The sequence below is a fragment of the Myodes glareolus genome, chromosome 3 (genome assembly GCF_982192425.1).
Source record: "Myodes glareolus chromosome 3, mMyoGla1.1, whole genome shotgun sequence".
In the NCBI taxonomy this organism is placed as follows: domain Eukaryota; kingdom Metazoa; phylum Chordata; class Mammalia; order Rodentia; family Cricetidae; genus Myodes; species Myodes glareolus.
The window spans coordinates 75213296-75227403 of NC_142028.1; the positions used below are offsets into that span (position 1 = coordinate 75213296).

The following is a 14108-nucleotide window of genomic DNA, read 5'->3' on the forward strand; positions in this document are numbered from 1 at the left end:
GTATGGTGTGGTGTCAGGGCGTGTCCAGGTGTGAAGTCCCTGAATGGTGCTGGTACCCATGTGTCCCATGAGTGTAGCATTCTAACTCCTACTCTACCTTTAGACGCCGGACAACACAGCTAGAGGAGGGTGAGGTGGGGACTCTGCACCCTGTGTTTGCTCGTGTCATTCAGCGCTGGATGGGATTTATGGTTCAGATTGGTGAGACCCCAGTCCCTCTCCCATTCCTCAGTCCTTGGCCTGCTTTCCATCCTGCAGCCCAGCAGTGACGTCTGTCTTCCAGGGTGTGCCTCGGTGTCCCGGAGCTCAACGCACATGGTGTCCCGGTTCCTCCTCCCATCCATCCTGTCAGAGTTCACCGCTCTAGCCATCTCAATGGCTGGAGACACCAGTGTCCGTGTCTTTGAGCAGCATTTGTGAGTTTGAGATCTGGTAGGGTTGAAATGGCCTTCCCCAGAGCCCCAAAAGCTGGCAACTGGAGTAAGCCAAGCCATTAGGCACTGGGCTAGGAGAGGTGGACACAAGGCCTCAGGAAGTACAGGCTGGACCAGAGAATGAGGCCAGGAATAGTTTCCCTCTTACCCATTCCTTCCTCCTAACAGAGGTTCCGAGCCGGATACCTTCAGCCCTTGTTCCCCAGGGCAGCTGAGCCCAGCCCCCCGCCCAGCAGTGGAGCGGCATCTGCTTCTTCTGGGAAGGAACTTTGCACAGTGGAGGAGACCAACCCAGCAGGGTGAGAGTGGGGGCTCAGCCCTACGCGGGGGGGTAGAGGGAGGCTCAGCTCTCAGCCCCCATCGTCCCCTCCCCTCCCTGTAGCTGCCAAAGCTGTGCAGCGCTTCGAGTCAGGAGGAGATGGAAGCCCAGGGCGAGGTGCTCCCCGGCAAAGGCTCTTACTGCTAGAGGTCATAGACAAGAAGGTAAGTGTGTGGTCAAGGGCTGAGGTAGGGAGTTCTGTAACCTCACTAATCCTGACCCCTATCTCTAGCTACAGCTGCTGACTTACAACTGGGCTCCAGACCTGGGTGCGGCATTAGGTCGAGCTCTGATCCGCCTTGTGCAGTGGCAGAACGCACGAGCCCATCTCATCTTCTGTCTGCTCAGCCAGAAGCTCGGGCTCTTCCATCACTGTGGCCAGTTGGATTTTCCTGTGCGAGATGGAAAGGTACCTACTGCCTAGCTCCCACTGCTAGTTCCGGCCAATGAGTGGCAGTTAAAAGAAGCAGGGAAAGGGAGACAGACTGGGGACAGAGGTGGTACCAGAGGAAACCCTGATGTGGGAGGAAGGGTTCAAGGTCAAAAGGGCTTGAGCCTGATGTGATCCTCCATCCCTCTCAGGAGCCAAACCCATTCTTGCTGCCGACCATGGACGTGGAGACCCTCATCCGGAACGCAAGCCCTCCACTGAGTCGCGAACAGGGCCGGCTCAGTGGGTCCTCTCGTGGTGGAGGTCCCCTTCACCTGGATACATTTCCCTTTGATGAAGCCCTGAGGGACATCACAGCTGCTCGCCCCAGCTCCACGGTTGGTCCTGTGCCCAGACCTCCAGATCCTGTCACCTACCATGGGCAGCAGTTCTTAGAAATCAAGATGACAGAGCGAAAAGGTGAGGAATGTGGACCAGGCTGTGGGCCAGGCGATGGGGAAGGATCCTGTGGAGACTGGAAGGGAGAGGAGGTCGGCTGCCAAGGCTTCTACTGATGCCTCCCACCCCCAGAGCTGGAGCGCCAGATGAAGATGGAGAACCTGTTTGTAACATGGCAACAGCGGTCTGCGCCAGCCAGCATGCCCATCAGTGTGAGTAGCCCCCTCTACGTTCTCCATCAACACCTCTGACCCTTCCTTGGCCACTGTCCCACTGCTTACTGTCCCATGTCCCCAGGCTGGGGAGCTGGAGACCCTGAAGCAGTCATCCCGCTTGGTGCATTATTGTGCGACAGCCCTGCTCTTTGACCCAGCTGCCTGGCTGCATGGACCCCCAGAGACTTCTGTGCCTGCGGAGGGGCAGGTGAGCCCTAGCTTTCTCCTCAGAGACCCATGCCCAGCAGTGACCTGCACTTCATCCCTGCAGTGTTGTCAGTAGATCAGAGCCTTAATTTCCATTCCTGCAGCGGCGACATCGCCCTGAGTCAGGATCTGGGGGTCGAGAGGGTTCCACAAGCTGCGAATCCTTGGATGTGCCTCCTCCAGTAGCCCGAGAGGAGCCATGGCTGAAGGAGCTGAGCTTGGCCTTCCTGCAGCAGTATGTGCAGTATCTACAGAGCATCGGCTTTGTGCTGGTCCCGCTTCGGCCCCCATCACCTACCCGCAGGTGAATCTGGTCCTTCTTCCCTAACCACTTAACCCCCACGGGTGAGGCCCCACAGCCTTCTTTTCTTCATATGGCTCCTGCCTTGACAGCTCAGGTATAGTACATGTTTACTTTAGCTCACCACACTGGTACACAGGTATGAAGACCTTAGATACGTGTCATGTGCTACTGCATGTCCTACAAACCTCATGCAGTTTGTAAAACTCACAGACACACGTACATGTTCTCACCAGTCTGTGCCCACCTACACCTCATTCTTTTACATGTCTGCGTATATCTATACATGCAGTTCTCACATTCACGCCTAAGCTTTTGAATCTGAGTCTTACTGATTTCTGTCTTGGTGTTCATGTTAACCTCTTCACCTTGGTCCATTTTCACCAAGGCACTCCGCACTGGTCCTACTTGTACCCTGACTATGGCCTGTTCTTAGTCATGCTCAACTCTGGTTAGTACTAACAGCCTGAGTCCTGGAAGAAGCCAGTTGTCTCTCAGTCACTACATAGCATCAACCCTAAGCCTGACAATTCTGTAACAACTTTTCTTGTCTTGGGCCAGATTCAGAGCCTGTGTTTTTGCTTTTAATTGTGTGTGTGTGTGTGTGTGTGTGTGTGTGTGTGTGTGTACAAAGACTAGCATGACCTCTTTTCATGGTGTAGACCTTGATAATCTATTCAAGGGCACTTAGTCCAACTTAATGAACCGGTGTACTTGAGTGCTGACAGGAACACTGACTACACAGATTCAGCTGGTGTTTTCAGATCAGTTTGAGCAGATGCAGCCAGAGTGAGGATCCTGATAGAACTTACATGAGTGACTTCAGTACATCTGCTGGTGACCTGTCTTGTTCTCAGGTGGTCAAGGAGGAAGAGTGATTCTTTTTTTGTTTGTTTGTTTGTTTGTTTTAAGACAGAGTTTCTCTGTAGCTTTTGAGCCTGTACTAGAACTCCTCTGTAGACCTGGCTGACCTCAAACTCACAGAGATCCACCTGTCTCTGCCTCCGGAGTACTGGGATTAAAGGAATAAAGGCGTGCACCACAACCTGGCCTTGACACTAATTTTTAAAAAAATGTTTCTAAAACATAGTTTAAAGTCAAGCATTCCTTTCTCAACAGTTTTAGTGATGGCTCAGCCTAATAGTACTTCCTTGAGGATTAAGCAGAATATTTCTACCAGAATGCCACTTCCATGGTAGGTGCCCAAGCAGTACCCAGTGCAGATGGTAGATAGTGATTGAATTGCCAGTGTTCTGAGTGGGGTATTGAGTTTACTGACCCTAAGGGAATTCTCCACACACTGGTTCAAGGCTGGTAAGCCCCTAACTTGTCCCCCACTTCCCTTTCTTCAAGCATTGGCACTCCATTACCACCTACCAGCATGAGCCTGACATTTCTGCTCCTTGAAGCCACAGGTGGGAACCACCATCTCCTTCAGACTTTTCAAAGCCCTTCCCTGCTTCTCATTCTCCTTGGCTCTGAGTTAAGAACGAGAAGGAACTGGAGAGATAGGCGCAGTGGTTAGAAGTTTTTGCTGCCTTCCACAGGACCCAGGTTCAGTTCCCAGTACCACATTAGACAACTTACAACAACCCCAGTTCTAGGGAATCTGTTGCCATCTTCTGGCCTTCACAAGAAAGTGCAGACTTATCACATGCATATTCTCACACACATACACAAACCATATAAATTTTTTTAAAAAGTTAAAGATCAAGAACGGTGGGGCTGACACATTCCCCAATTAAAACTGCCTTTCCCTTAGAGGACCCACCCAGCATCCCCTAGTAAGGTTTCAGACCTGCCTCATCTCCCTCCCCTCTGCAGATCTCTCTCCCAGGTAATGAAGACAGAAGCCTGGTCTCCTCCCACCCCTGCACCCACCCTGAACATAGCTTACTTGCCAGACAGCAGCAGCTGCCCTGCAGTCTGGACGTGGACTCTAGCCCCGGCCATGCTTACTGAGGCACTCTGAGCAAGTCATCCTTCCTCAGGCCTGACTCTTGCCTGTTAAACAGGTCCATGTGAGATGGCCTGGTGCTAGAACTTTCAGTCCCTAGCCTGCCTCACTCAGCCTCTTGTCTCTCTTCCTTCTCTGCAGCACCAGCCGACTACGGGCTATGGCTGTCCTTGGAACAGAGGGTCGTGGTTCCTTCTCCTTCCCTAAAATCAAGACTGAGGGGAGCCCTAAGGTAACTCATTGTCACATGATGGTAAAGTCAGCAATGGCCTGAGTTATGTTCCTATCCGTACCCAAAGTTGATGACTGATTAACTTACCAGTTGGCTGATCCTAGACTACCAGTACTAAAACCTATACTGATTGGCTGATTCCTAGACTACTAGTACTAAAACCTATACTGATTGGCTGATTCCTAGACTACTAGTACTAAAGCCTGTACTGATTGACTGATCATAGACTACCAGTACTAAAGCCTGTACTGATTGGCTGATCCTAGACTAGGACTCCACTGTGTTGGCTCGAGGCTGGTGAGTCCTCAGCACATATCCCCTTTTCCTTTCTTTAGAGCACTGGCACCCCAGCCACTACCTACCACCTGCAGCGGGCACTGCCTGGGGGCATCATCCTCATGGAGCTGACATTCCAGGTGAGAACAGGGAACACTGAGTGGGAGAGCTCCCCCTTCCTCTCATACCCCACTCATCTCATCTTGCCCTCTCTTCAGGGCTGTTACTTCTGTGTCAAACAGTTTGCTCTGGAATGTTCCCGAATTCCAATGGGACAGGCTGTCAACTCTCAGGTATGTGATGAAGACAGGGTAATATGGAGTGGACAGAGTACTCAGGTACACTCGTTGCCACACCATTGTATCTGTGGTTTCATGACCCATGTAGTGGACGTAATGCTGACTGCACCATTCTCCTGTCTGACCCTGGGAAATTCAAAGCTACATTCAACTGTAGCACAAAGGCTACAGAGATGGTCCTGCCCTGTGCCAGCACATGTATGTAATGTGACACACCAGGTCAGTGCCATGCAAGACCTGGTCTGCTGCAAACTGGGGACAGTTGACATTGCCAGTGTAGTCACCAACACTGGCACTTGATCATTATTATGTCCTGTCAGTCTGCCTCAAGGCAGGCCCTTGATACCCTGGAGGGCCAAGCAGTCAGGAGTGTGCAGTTAGTCTAGGAGCAAGCAAGGTCAGCAACCTGAAGCCCTGGTTTGCTTGGTTTGACTCTTTGGGTTGCCAGAAATGTCACAACAGGGCCCATAGCTTGTCATAAGTTCTCATGTACCTCTAAGAGTAGGATCTAGTGGGACCCAGTACCTCCTCTCTATTGTGGGAACCCCCATGCCTGGATGATTCAAAACAAATCCCAGATGGTTGCCTTTGCTTTGAACGTTGAGCATAGATACGTGGTCACAGTAGGTCACAGGGTAATACAACCTAGAAAAGCATAGTGCAGGAACCTTCCTGGACCAGAGTGTTCAAACAGAAGCTTTGGTTAGCGGGTCCTCACTCACACTTTTCTGTAGGGTTGAAGGTCTTCCTCTTAACTGCCTCTGGCTGCCTGTTATCTGATTTCCAGAGATGCCTAGGCTCTCTCTAATCTCTAACCCTGCTCAGGCTTCTGAGTTTGAGAAAGGTCTTCTATAGCCCAAGCTGTCCAGGGCTCACTGTGTAGCCAGAAATGACTCTGTACTCCTTACCCTCCTCTCTCCACCTCCCAACTGCTAGGATTCACAGGCCATGAGAAGGGGAGAGCTGATCTTGTGCAAGTGTCTAAATTGCCCTAGGATGCCATTGTTTGTTAAATACCGTCTCCATGTATGAGTAAAAAGAAATAGTTTATCCTAGGTAGGTGCTGAGCCTGAAGATCACAGAAATTAAGTACTTTTGTCCTGGGATACACAACTCATCACTGGCAGACTTGGTTGAAATCTAAGTTTTTGTACACTGATCTCAGCCTTACCTATTTCAGCTCATCACACTGCCCCTGACTGAGAACTGTGCATTTTCTCCAAGGTAGGTCAGGAAGCTGACACCTAGAGACACTGGTTTACCAAGGCCATACAGCTAGTCTGCCCCCTTCTAGTGCTTGTTTGCTTTTCTATCAACTAATGCTCCCAAGGGTGTCCAGACGAAGTCTGCCGTTGCAGCAGCACACATCCTGTTATTAATACCGTTGGTGGAGCAGTCCGTGAAGAAAGGGCTTTGCCTTATCTCTGCCTCGTTTCCTCTCTCTCTTCCATCTACCACCAGTTCATTCAGCCAGGTAGTCTCAGAGTCAGAGGAGGCCTACCCCGGCCTGGCTCTGCGTATCCCAGGGGAAGCTTTTTAGTGAACAGTAGTGTTGGGTATCAGGCAGATGAGCGTTCCAGGCCAAGGGCTCGTAGGTACGGAGTGCAGAGGAGAGAGCATACTGTCCTTGGGAAAGGCAGGTGAAGACTTTCTGAAAGATGAACATCTGGCTTTCCTTGTCTTCCACCTGATGTTCTATATCTTCTAGTGCTTAGTAATTATTTATTCCACATATTGTCTATTGTCCCCATCCAGCTAACTGTAAGCTTCTTGAAGGCAAGGGTCTGTGTCTGTTTCCCTACATTTAGAATGGTCACAGGCAAATACACGGGAGACCATCAGTCAGCCTCTGCTGCATTGCTGAATCTGTGTCAGACTCGAATTAGCTACCCGAGTGGTCCTGAATCCATATAACCAGGGAGGAACAACACGGAATGTTAAGGAGAAGGTTCTCCATAGAAGCTGTTCTGGCGGAGGAAGTTCTGGGTCCACAGCTACAGGAAGCGCTGCCAAACTTCCTCTCTGTCCAGGAGGGAAGGATGGATTGGACAGTGTGTGCTCCCGCACCCTAACCCCGGCTCCTCCTCCTCCTGTCGCTCCCCAGCTGTCCATGCTCTTCACAGAGGAGTGTGACAAGGTCCGTGATCTGATGCATGTGCACTCCTTCAGCTATGACTTCCACCTGCGCCTCGTGCACCAGCATGTGCTCGGTGCCCACCTGGTGCTGCGCCATGGCTACCACCTCACCACCTTCCTGCAGCATTTCCTGGCCCACCACCCTGATGGACCCCACTTCGGCCGCAATCATATTTACCAAGGTCAGTGCCCAAGGGCAAGCCAGTGAGGCAAAAATTGGGCAACCACATGACCAGGCCTAGCGTGGTAAGACCATGAATTGCTCATTTTCCTTGTACCATGTCCATTCTTTCGGCCTTTGTCCTTTAAGTTTTTCACAGCTGGTTTCATCCCAGAATGAAGGCCCTGTGTCCGGTGTTACCCTGCCCTTTGTTCTGGGCATTTTATTCCATCTCAACAACATTCCACAGGACCTTGGGAGCTCCCTAAGGAAGAAAAACCTTAGTATTCCCATCCTCTGCCCTCCTCTCTCGCCAGCCCAGCTTGCTTATCCCAAACTTGGTGTCTGTTTTTCCTGTAACTTGCCTCATAGGGACATTGGAGCTCCCCACCCCACTCATTGCTGCCCACCAGCTGTACAACTATGTGGCCGACCATGCCAGCTCTTACCACATGAAGCCATTGCGAATGGCCCGGCCCGGTGGCCCAGAACATAACGAATATGCCCTGGTGTCAGCATGGCACAGGTAAAGCTAGGAGGCAGCTTCCAGCACACACCTGGTAGGGTTGAGGTTGGGGCCACACAGTTGGAGTAGGAAGATATGTTTTCTTGGGTACAAGGGTTGGGACTGGTTTCATTAGAGCCTCGGAATTGACATCTCCCCGCCCCAACTACGCAGCTCTGGCTCCTATCTGGACTCTGAGGGACTTCGCCATCAGGATGACTTTGATGTGTCTCTGCTTGTCTGTCACTCTGCTGCACCCTTTGAGGAGCAAGGAGAAGCTGAGCGACATGTTCTGAGGTCAGATCTCTTACCTCGAGTGTACCCATTTCTTAGATTGCCGTCTGCTCCTATCCAGAAGTCCGTGGCTGTGACGCTTTCCCACTCTCCTGCCCCTTCCCTTCCCTAGGCTTCAGTTCTTCGTGGTGCTTACCAGCCAACGAGAACTCTTCCCAAGACTCACTGCTGACATGCGCAGATTCCGGAAACCATCCAGGCTTCCCCCTGAGCCAGAGGCTCCTGGGAGCTTGGTTGGTAGCCCTGGGGAGGCATCAGGGATTATGCTGACCCCAGGGCCAGCTCCTCTGTTCCCACCACTGGCCACAGAAGTGGGTATGGCCCGGGCACGTCTGGCTCAGCTGGTTAGGTTGGCTGGTGGGCATTGCCGGCGGGATACCCTCTGGAAGCGCCTCTTCTTGCTGGAGCCACCAGGGCCTGACCGGCTAAGACTAGGGGGGCGCCTGGCCCTGGCAGAGCTGGAGGAGCTCCTGGAGGCAGTCCACGCCAAGTCCATTGCGGACATTGACCCCCAGCTGGTAAGAGACCTGACTCCACAAGGGCCAGCATCACTTTCAGCATTCCATAGGTGACTCGGTGGGAGGGAAGGAATCTTGGGTGACTCTGGAGTGGTAGGCTCAGGGCTGTGACCCTCCCCAGGACTGCTTCCTGTCCATGACGGTCTCCTGGTACCAGAGCCTCATCAAGGTTCTCCTGAGTCGATTCCCCCAAAGCTGCCGCCATTTTCAGAGCCCGGACATGGGAACCCAGTACCTGGTGAGTCTTATTGTCCTCACTCTACAGAGAAAAGCCGTAGAAATCCTCATCTGACATTACAGAACCATTCAGGGAGCCCAGGCTTAGCAAACAAGCTGTGCCTTGTGTTGTTGTCTTGCTGGAGTTGAACCACACTGATAGCCTTTAAAACCTCTGAGCAGTGGGTAGTGAGCCTGAGTGCATAATTGCTGGGAAGTGACATGTTTTGGCTTGAGATCCCAGACAAGGCTCGGGGTTGATGCCCACACCAAGTGTGGCACTCAGCCCACTGAAACACAGGTGCTCACCCTCCACCACTGTCTCGGGATCTGCGTCTCAGCAATATCCCCAGAAGGTCTGTGCATGCTGGTGTGAAGGCACAGCTGTGAAGGACAGAAGCGAGAAAGTGACAGTGATGAGTGTGTGCCTGGGAAACTAAAGAGAAGATGGCACAGCTGTGATTAGGGAGACCGCGAGTGAGAGGAGGAGGAGTGAGCCTGGAGCAAGATTTGTCTCGGGTACACCACAGGTCATCCAGAGAAGCCAAGGCTAAGGGGCGTTTGGGGTACCAGTGATGGGAGCGCTGAAGCTGGAGTGGGACAGAGGAAGGGTGAGGAGTTCTTGGGGCAAGTTGAGTCTGTCATCCAGGAGGTGTGTGGACATGTGGGGTCAAGAGAGAGATAGAGGCTGCAGCCACATTAGCAGATGCTGCAGAAGCCCCAAGGAGAAATCACCCAGTGGTAGATCCAGAGCTGAGCGCTAGGAGCAGCCAACGTCAGAGGCAGGAGGAGACCTGCTGGAGGGTTGTGCCAGGTGTCTAGAACTGCCCGTCCCTGATTGGCTTCCCTGCTATGTCCTCTAGAAGATTCTGACAGGGCTCTGACAGTCAGGGTTGAGGCCCAATGTGGCAATACCATCCTGAGTGACCCAGGCTCGCAGATAGGCTCAGACGTGTGACAAAAGGGGCCTCACCCCCCTGCCTCTGCAGAGGGTTCACACCCACAGGTGAGACAAGCCTCGCTCCCTCTTCTTTTTTATCTGTTGCTTCAGGTTGTGCTGAATCAGAAGTTTACCGACTGTTTTGTGTTAGTGTTTCTGGACTCACACTTGGGAAAGACGGTGAGAACAAAGGGCAAGGGGCTTCACGGAAGCTGTACCCCAAGTACTCGAGTCAGCCCTCTAAGAGCAGGCTGCCCTCCTTCTGCAGCCAGCTCTCTGTCCTCCCCATGCGCCCTCTCACCACTGAGCCTCTGTCTTGTTCCCCACAGTCTCTGACGGTGGTTTTCCGAGAACCCTTCCCAGTGCAGCCCCAGGACAGTGAGAGCCCCCCAGCCCAGCTGGTCTCTACCTATCACCACTTGGAATCTGTCATCAACACAGCCTGTTTCACCCTCTGGACCCGCCTCCTCTGAGAAAGTGGACTACTGACTTCATTGGTTGAACTGTGGATCTATAAGCGTGCTGTTTGAGGCACGACAGACTGGCGTTTATGAGCCCCGAGTCCTCAGATGCAGTGACAGCAAGGACTGTGACTGTGTCTGGGGAACTGCTGCTACAGCCTGGCAATAGGGACCACCCTCCTTGACCTGCCCCAGGGAGCTTCCCGTGAACTGGCAAGCACTCACCCCTTAGAGCACCTGACTCAGAGTTTGTCACTGTGTGCGACCTGCATCCTTGGCCCTCTGGTCTTTGTTCTCACTTGGCCATCACTGTTGAACATTACTCTTGCGATAAGACACTGGCTCTAATCTTGGCCCTGCCTCTCAGGCACCTGTGACCAGTTTACCTCCCACCCCCACTGGACCTTTGACTCTTTGTCTGTAGATAAGGAGGGCCGAGAAGCTCTGTGACTACACAGTAACCCTGGCACCAGCTGGAGGATTTGAGCTTGAGCTGTGTGTCCCTTCTCAGTAGGAGGGAATCAACCCCGAGACATTGAAGCATTCGACACTGTGTGTCCCTCACCCCTGTAATATACACATGGAAATGCCCAGTGTGTCTTTAATTCAGAGGAGCCTCAGGACCCTCACCTGCTGCCCCAGGGCAGCATGCAGGTGCCTGTTGAATCCTACTGGCCGCCCCGTGGGTGGCCCCGTCTGTCCCAGTATGAGCGTAGCCAGCTCAGACCCTCCACTGTGTCTCCTGCAATGAAAGAAAGGTAATGCCATCTCGACCCATAAGGGAAAGGACAGCCCCTGTTCAACATCCATCCTCCAATGACCCCTTCCCTAAGCTACCAGGAGCCTCACCTTGAGGCCGATACTCGCAGCCCACAAATCCTTGGTAACCTTCATCTTCTAGCAGCTGGAACAGGTAAGAAAAGTCCAGCTCTCCTGAGCTTCCTGGCTCCCCTCGGTCTGGGACCTGTGCCACCTGCACATGCCCTGGGAACAGATGAGGAGGGACAAGGGATGAGAAAGGAAGCAATCATGAGAAACAGCATCGGGCCAGGAGGGAGCTTGGTAGGGGGAGTCCTCACCAACAATGGGCAGGAACTTCCTGATATTTCCTGTCAGATTCCCATCCATGATCTGCCAGTGGAATACGTCCTGGGAAAGAGAACATCAAACCCTCAGGTGTCTGCCACAGTTCTCCCCAGACTGGAAGACAGAACCTGGAGAAGCACCCATCTTCCACTCACCATTTGCAACTGAAGATTGGGTCTCCCAACCTTCTGCAAGATGGCTGCCGCTGTGGGGGAAAGCCAGGAAAAAAGTCATGAGGCTTTGGAACGTGTGAATTAAAGAGTGGGGGTGGCACAGGACTAGAGTCCTACCCTGCTGGGGTGTATCCAGGAAGTACTGGGGGTCTGTGATTCGGGTGTTAATGGGCTCCAGCAGTCCCACGAGGTTCTCCTAGAACCATGTTGGAGGCTGTCAAGGATCACTGATAACAACTTCATCTGTTCCTCTGGCCTGTGCTCTTGCTCTGCTTTGTATCTCACCCACTGTGCCCAGTCCCCACCGTGTACCCCTTACTCTCTAACACATCAGCTGTGTGTTTCTGCCTCTTACCTGAGCCAAAACCCCAGCCGCATGCCTCAGGTTCTCCAGAAACACTGTCTCCATCTCTGCCTGGACTGCTGCTCGGTCAGCCCCAGGGGGTACCCGGCCAGCCATCAGGTGGATCCTATAGAGAAGGTTGTGGGGAGTCCCTGTGTATCTTCTGGGTGCTCTCTGACTGTACCAGCCTCACCCCATCACCCAGGTCTTCAGACCATTTAAGGCATATGCCCAGACATCCCAGCAGCCTTCACACCTACGTGTCAGCCCAAGGCAAGTTGCCCATGTCCTCTTCCAGTCAGCCCATGGGGGGAGGGGGGGGGCTCTGCCTATCTCTAATTCCCTCCTGGACTTTTTGTTGTTGTTGTTGTTTTGTTTCTCAAGACAGGGTTTCTCTGTAGCTTTGGAGCCTATCCTGGAACTAGCTCTTGTAGACCAGGCTGGCCTCCAAAGATCCGCCTGCGTCTGCCTCCCGAGTGCGGGGATTAAAGGTGTATGCCGCTCCCTCCTGGCCCCTCCTGGACTCTTAACCTCGCCTTTCCCTTCTTCCTTTGCAGCTCATAACATGCCTGAGGCTCACTTTCTATTTTTCCACATTTTTAAAATTTATTTGTGTACGAGCGTCTTGCATGTGTGTGTGTGTGTGTGTGTGTGTACCATGTTTGTGCCTGGTGCTCTTGGGGGTCAGAAGGTGTTGGCTGCCCCCGTCACTTGATTGTGAGCTGCCATGTGGGTACTGGCAACCCAGCCCAGGTCCTCTGCAAGAGAACATCTCTTCAGCCCCGAGGCTTACCTTTTAAGAGGATTTTAACCCTTGCCCCTTTCAGACAGTTGCTTAACCCTGCTTCCCATCTTAGCCTCCTCCCAAATGCTTTCTGTCCCTACTGTTGACTGATAATGAGCCTCTCGCCGCCATTTGCTTCCCAGCACCTCTTGACCTCTGGGGTTTGACATTAGTCCCATTTTGAGGCTTCTCATCTCAACAACATCCAAATTCCCACAGGCCCTGCGGGCGTTTAGGCCCTTGGAAGTTAGTGTTCACCACCTCCAGCCTCATTAACTGAACTGGGCACGACAACCGTCCTCTGGCAGGGACAGCCTCCTTGCCTGAAGAGTGGACCTCTCTCTATAAAGCCGATGTGTGGGCCTGCTAGTTTCATTTCCTGCATCACTATCTGCAGACAGCGCTGCCCCCCATCCTCACCCCCAGACCCCGGTTTTCTCAGCCTTGTTAAACTCCCTTATCAGACCCCAGCACCCAGCGTGGGATCCTGGTGTAAGACGAGCCTGAAAGCGTGTTATACAGATGACACATGAAATACAAAAAGCAGTCTGCAAAGGCCCTAGCCCACAGACGCCGGCACCAGGTCAAAGAAGGGCAGGGCAGGGTACCTGGGGCAGCCCAGAGCCTTGGCGTACAGCACAGCCTGCTCCAGCCCCTCTCGGAAGGCCGCCTGTCTCCCGGGGACGGCCCCCAGCCCCATCTCCCCCTTCTCTTGGTCTCCTGTGGAGAGAAGCAGCGTTAGTGCGGGCTTGGCTCCCCGCAGCCCAGCGGCTCCCCGCCCCAGTGCGCACCCCGCGGCGTATTGATGAGCACCAGCCGTAGCCCCGCGGCCCGTGCAGCGCTCGCCAGCGCCTGGGGCGGCTCGGCGTACGGCCAGGCCACCTCGGCCGCCTCGAAGCCCGCACGGCCTGCGGCCTGCAGCCGCTCGGGGAGCCCGGGGAGCTCCGGGAACAGCCACGAAACGTTGGCCGAGAAGCGTAGCGGAGCCATGTGAGCGGAAGGCGGCTGCCTCGGGTCAGGAAGCTGGGCAACCGGCGAAGGGCGGAGCCAGGCCGCCCTAGCGCCGACCGCACTGGAAGACAAAGTCCCAGTCCAGTTCAAACAAAGGGAGGTGGACGTCCGAAGGAATCGCCTGGTGGAAGAAAAGAATGTAGCTTTTCGCTAAGTAACGCTAGAAAGTTGTGAGCAAATAGCTTTATTTGAGCCAGAGTCTCACTATGTCACATATGCTTGCCCAGGTCTCCTTTCACCATCCTCCTGCCTCAGCCTCCTTCTATGGGACTACAGGCCTACCTCCACCACACTCGGATGTTTATACCAGCAGTCCTCACACCGCCAGCCCTTTGGTTTTCCCTTCCAGACAAAACACTAAGTGAACAATTTCTTTTTCTGAGAAAATTCGGATCATGTTGTATATAGTTTT

The 14108-nt window shown here is 53.2% G+C and overlaps 2 protein-coding genes across 9 annotated transcripts in view; one reads left to right on the forward strand and one right to left on the reverse strand.

Annotated features, from left to right (window-relative positions):
• Szt2 (SZT2 subunit of KICSTOR complex) overlaps positions 1-10889 on the forward strand; it is a 45811-nt gene extending 34922 nt beyond the window's left edge. Inside the window, exons 54-72 of one of the 8 annotated variants that reach the window (XM_048450487.3) lie at positions 104-201; positions 284-416; positions 603-733; positions 817-917; positions 986-1162; positions 1336-1603; positions 1715-1794; positions 1880-2005; positions 2109-2308; positions 4404-4494; positions 4830-4910; positions 4989-5063; positions 7174-7387; positions 7738-7891; positions 8045-8167; positions 8277-8682; positions 8804-8920; positions 9950-10018; positions 10168-10889. In XM_048450487.3, the coding sequence (XP_048306444.3) occupies positions 104-201; positions 284-416; positions 603-733; positions 817-917; positions 986-1162; positions 1336-1603; positions 1715-1794; positions 1880-2005; positions 2109-2308; positions 4404-4494; positions 4830-4910; positions 4989-5063; positions 7174-7387; positions 7738-7891; positions 8045-8167; positions 8277-8682; positions 8804-8920; positions 9950-10018; positions 10168-10311 (2788 nt within the window). In that variant the 3' untranslated portion in view covers positions 10312-10889. The other 7 variants (XR_007235185.3, XR_007235186.3, XR_015004920.2 and 4 more) reach the window with 7 other exon arrangements.
• Positions 10883-13690, reverse strand: Hyi (hydroxypyruvate isomerase (putative)). Its single transcript, XM_085698807.1, has 8 exons — positions 13477-13690; positions 13294-13405; positions 11914-12028; positions 11676-11754; positions 11541-11590; positions 11379-11448; positions 11149-11283; positions 10883-11041 (listed from the first exon to the last, which is right to left on the reverse strand). The coding sequence occupies exons 1-8, from the start codon at positions 13673-13675 to the stop codon at positions 10968-10970; spliced, it is 834 nt and encodes a 277-aa protein (XP_085554933.1). The 5' UTR covers positions 13676-13690; the 3' UTR covers positions 10883-10967.
• Positions 13691-14108: the final 418 nt, after the last annotated feature.

What these genes read in the sequence shown, in the direction of transcription:
- Hyi (XM_085698807.1), bottom strand. Translation starts at nt 13,675, where the DNA reads ATGGCTCCGCTACGCTTCTCGGCCAACGTTTCGTGGCTGTTCCCGGAG. An exon ending in CCAATCTTCAGTTGCAAATG is followed by an intron (nt 11,449 to 11,540) that starts GTGAGTGGAAGA and finishes TCTCTTTCCCAG; the next exon opens with GACGTATTCCACTGGCAGAT. An exon ending in GAAGTTCCTGCCCATTGTTG is followed by an intron (nt 11,284 to 11,378) that starts GTGAGGACTCCC and finishes ATCTGTTCCCAG; the next exon opens with GGCATGTGCAGGTGGCACAG.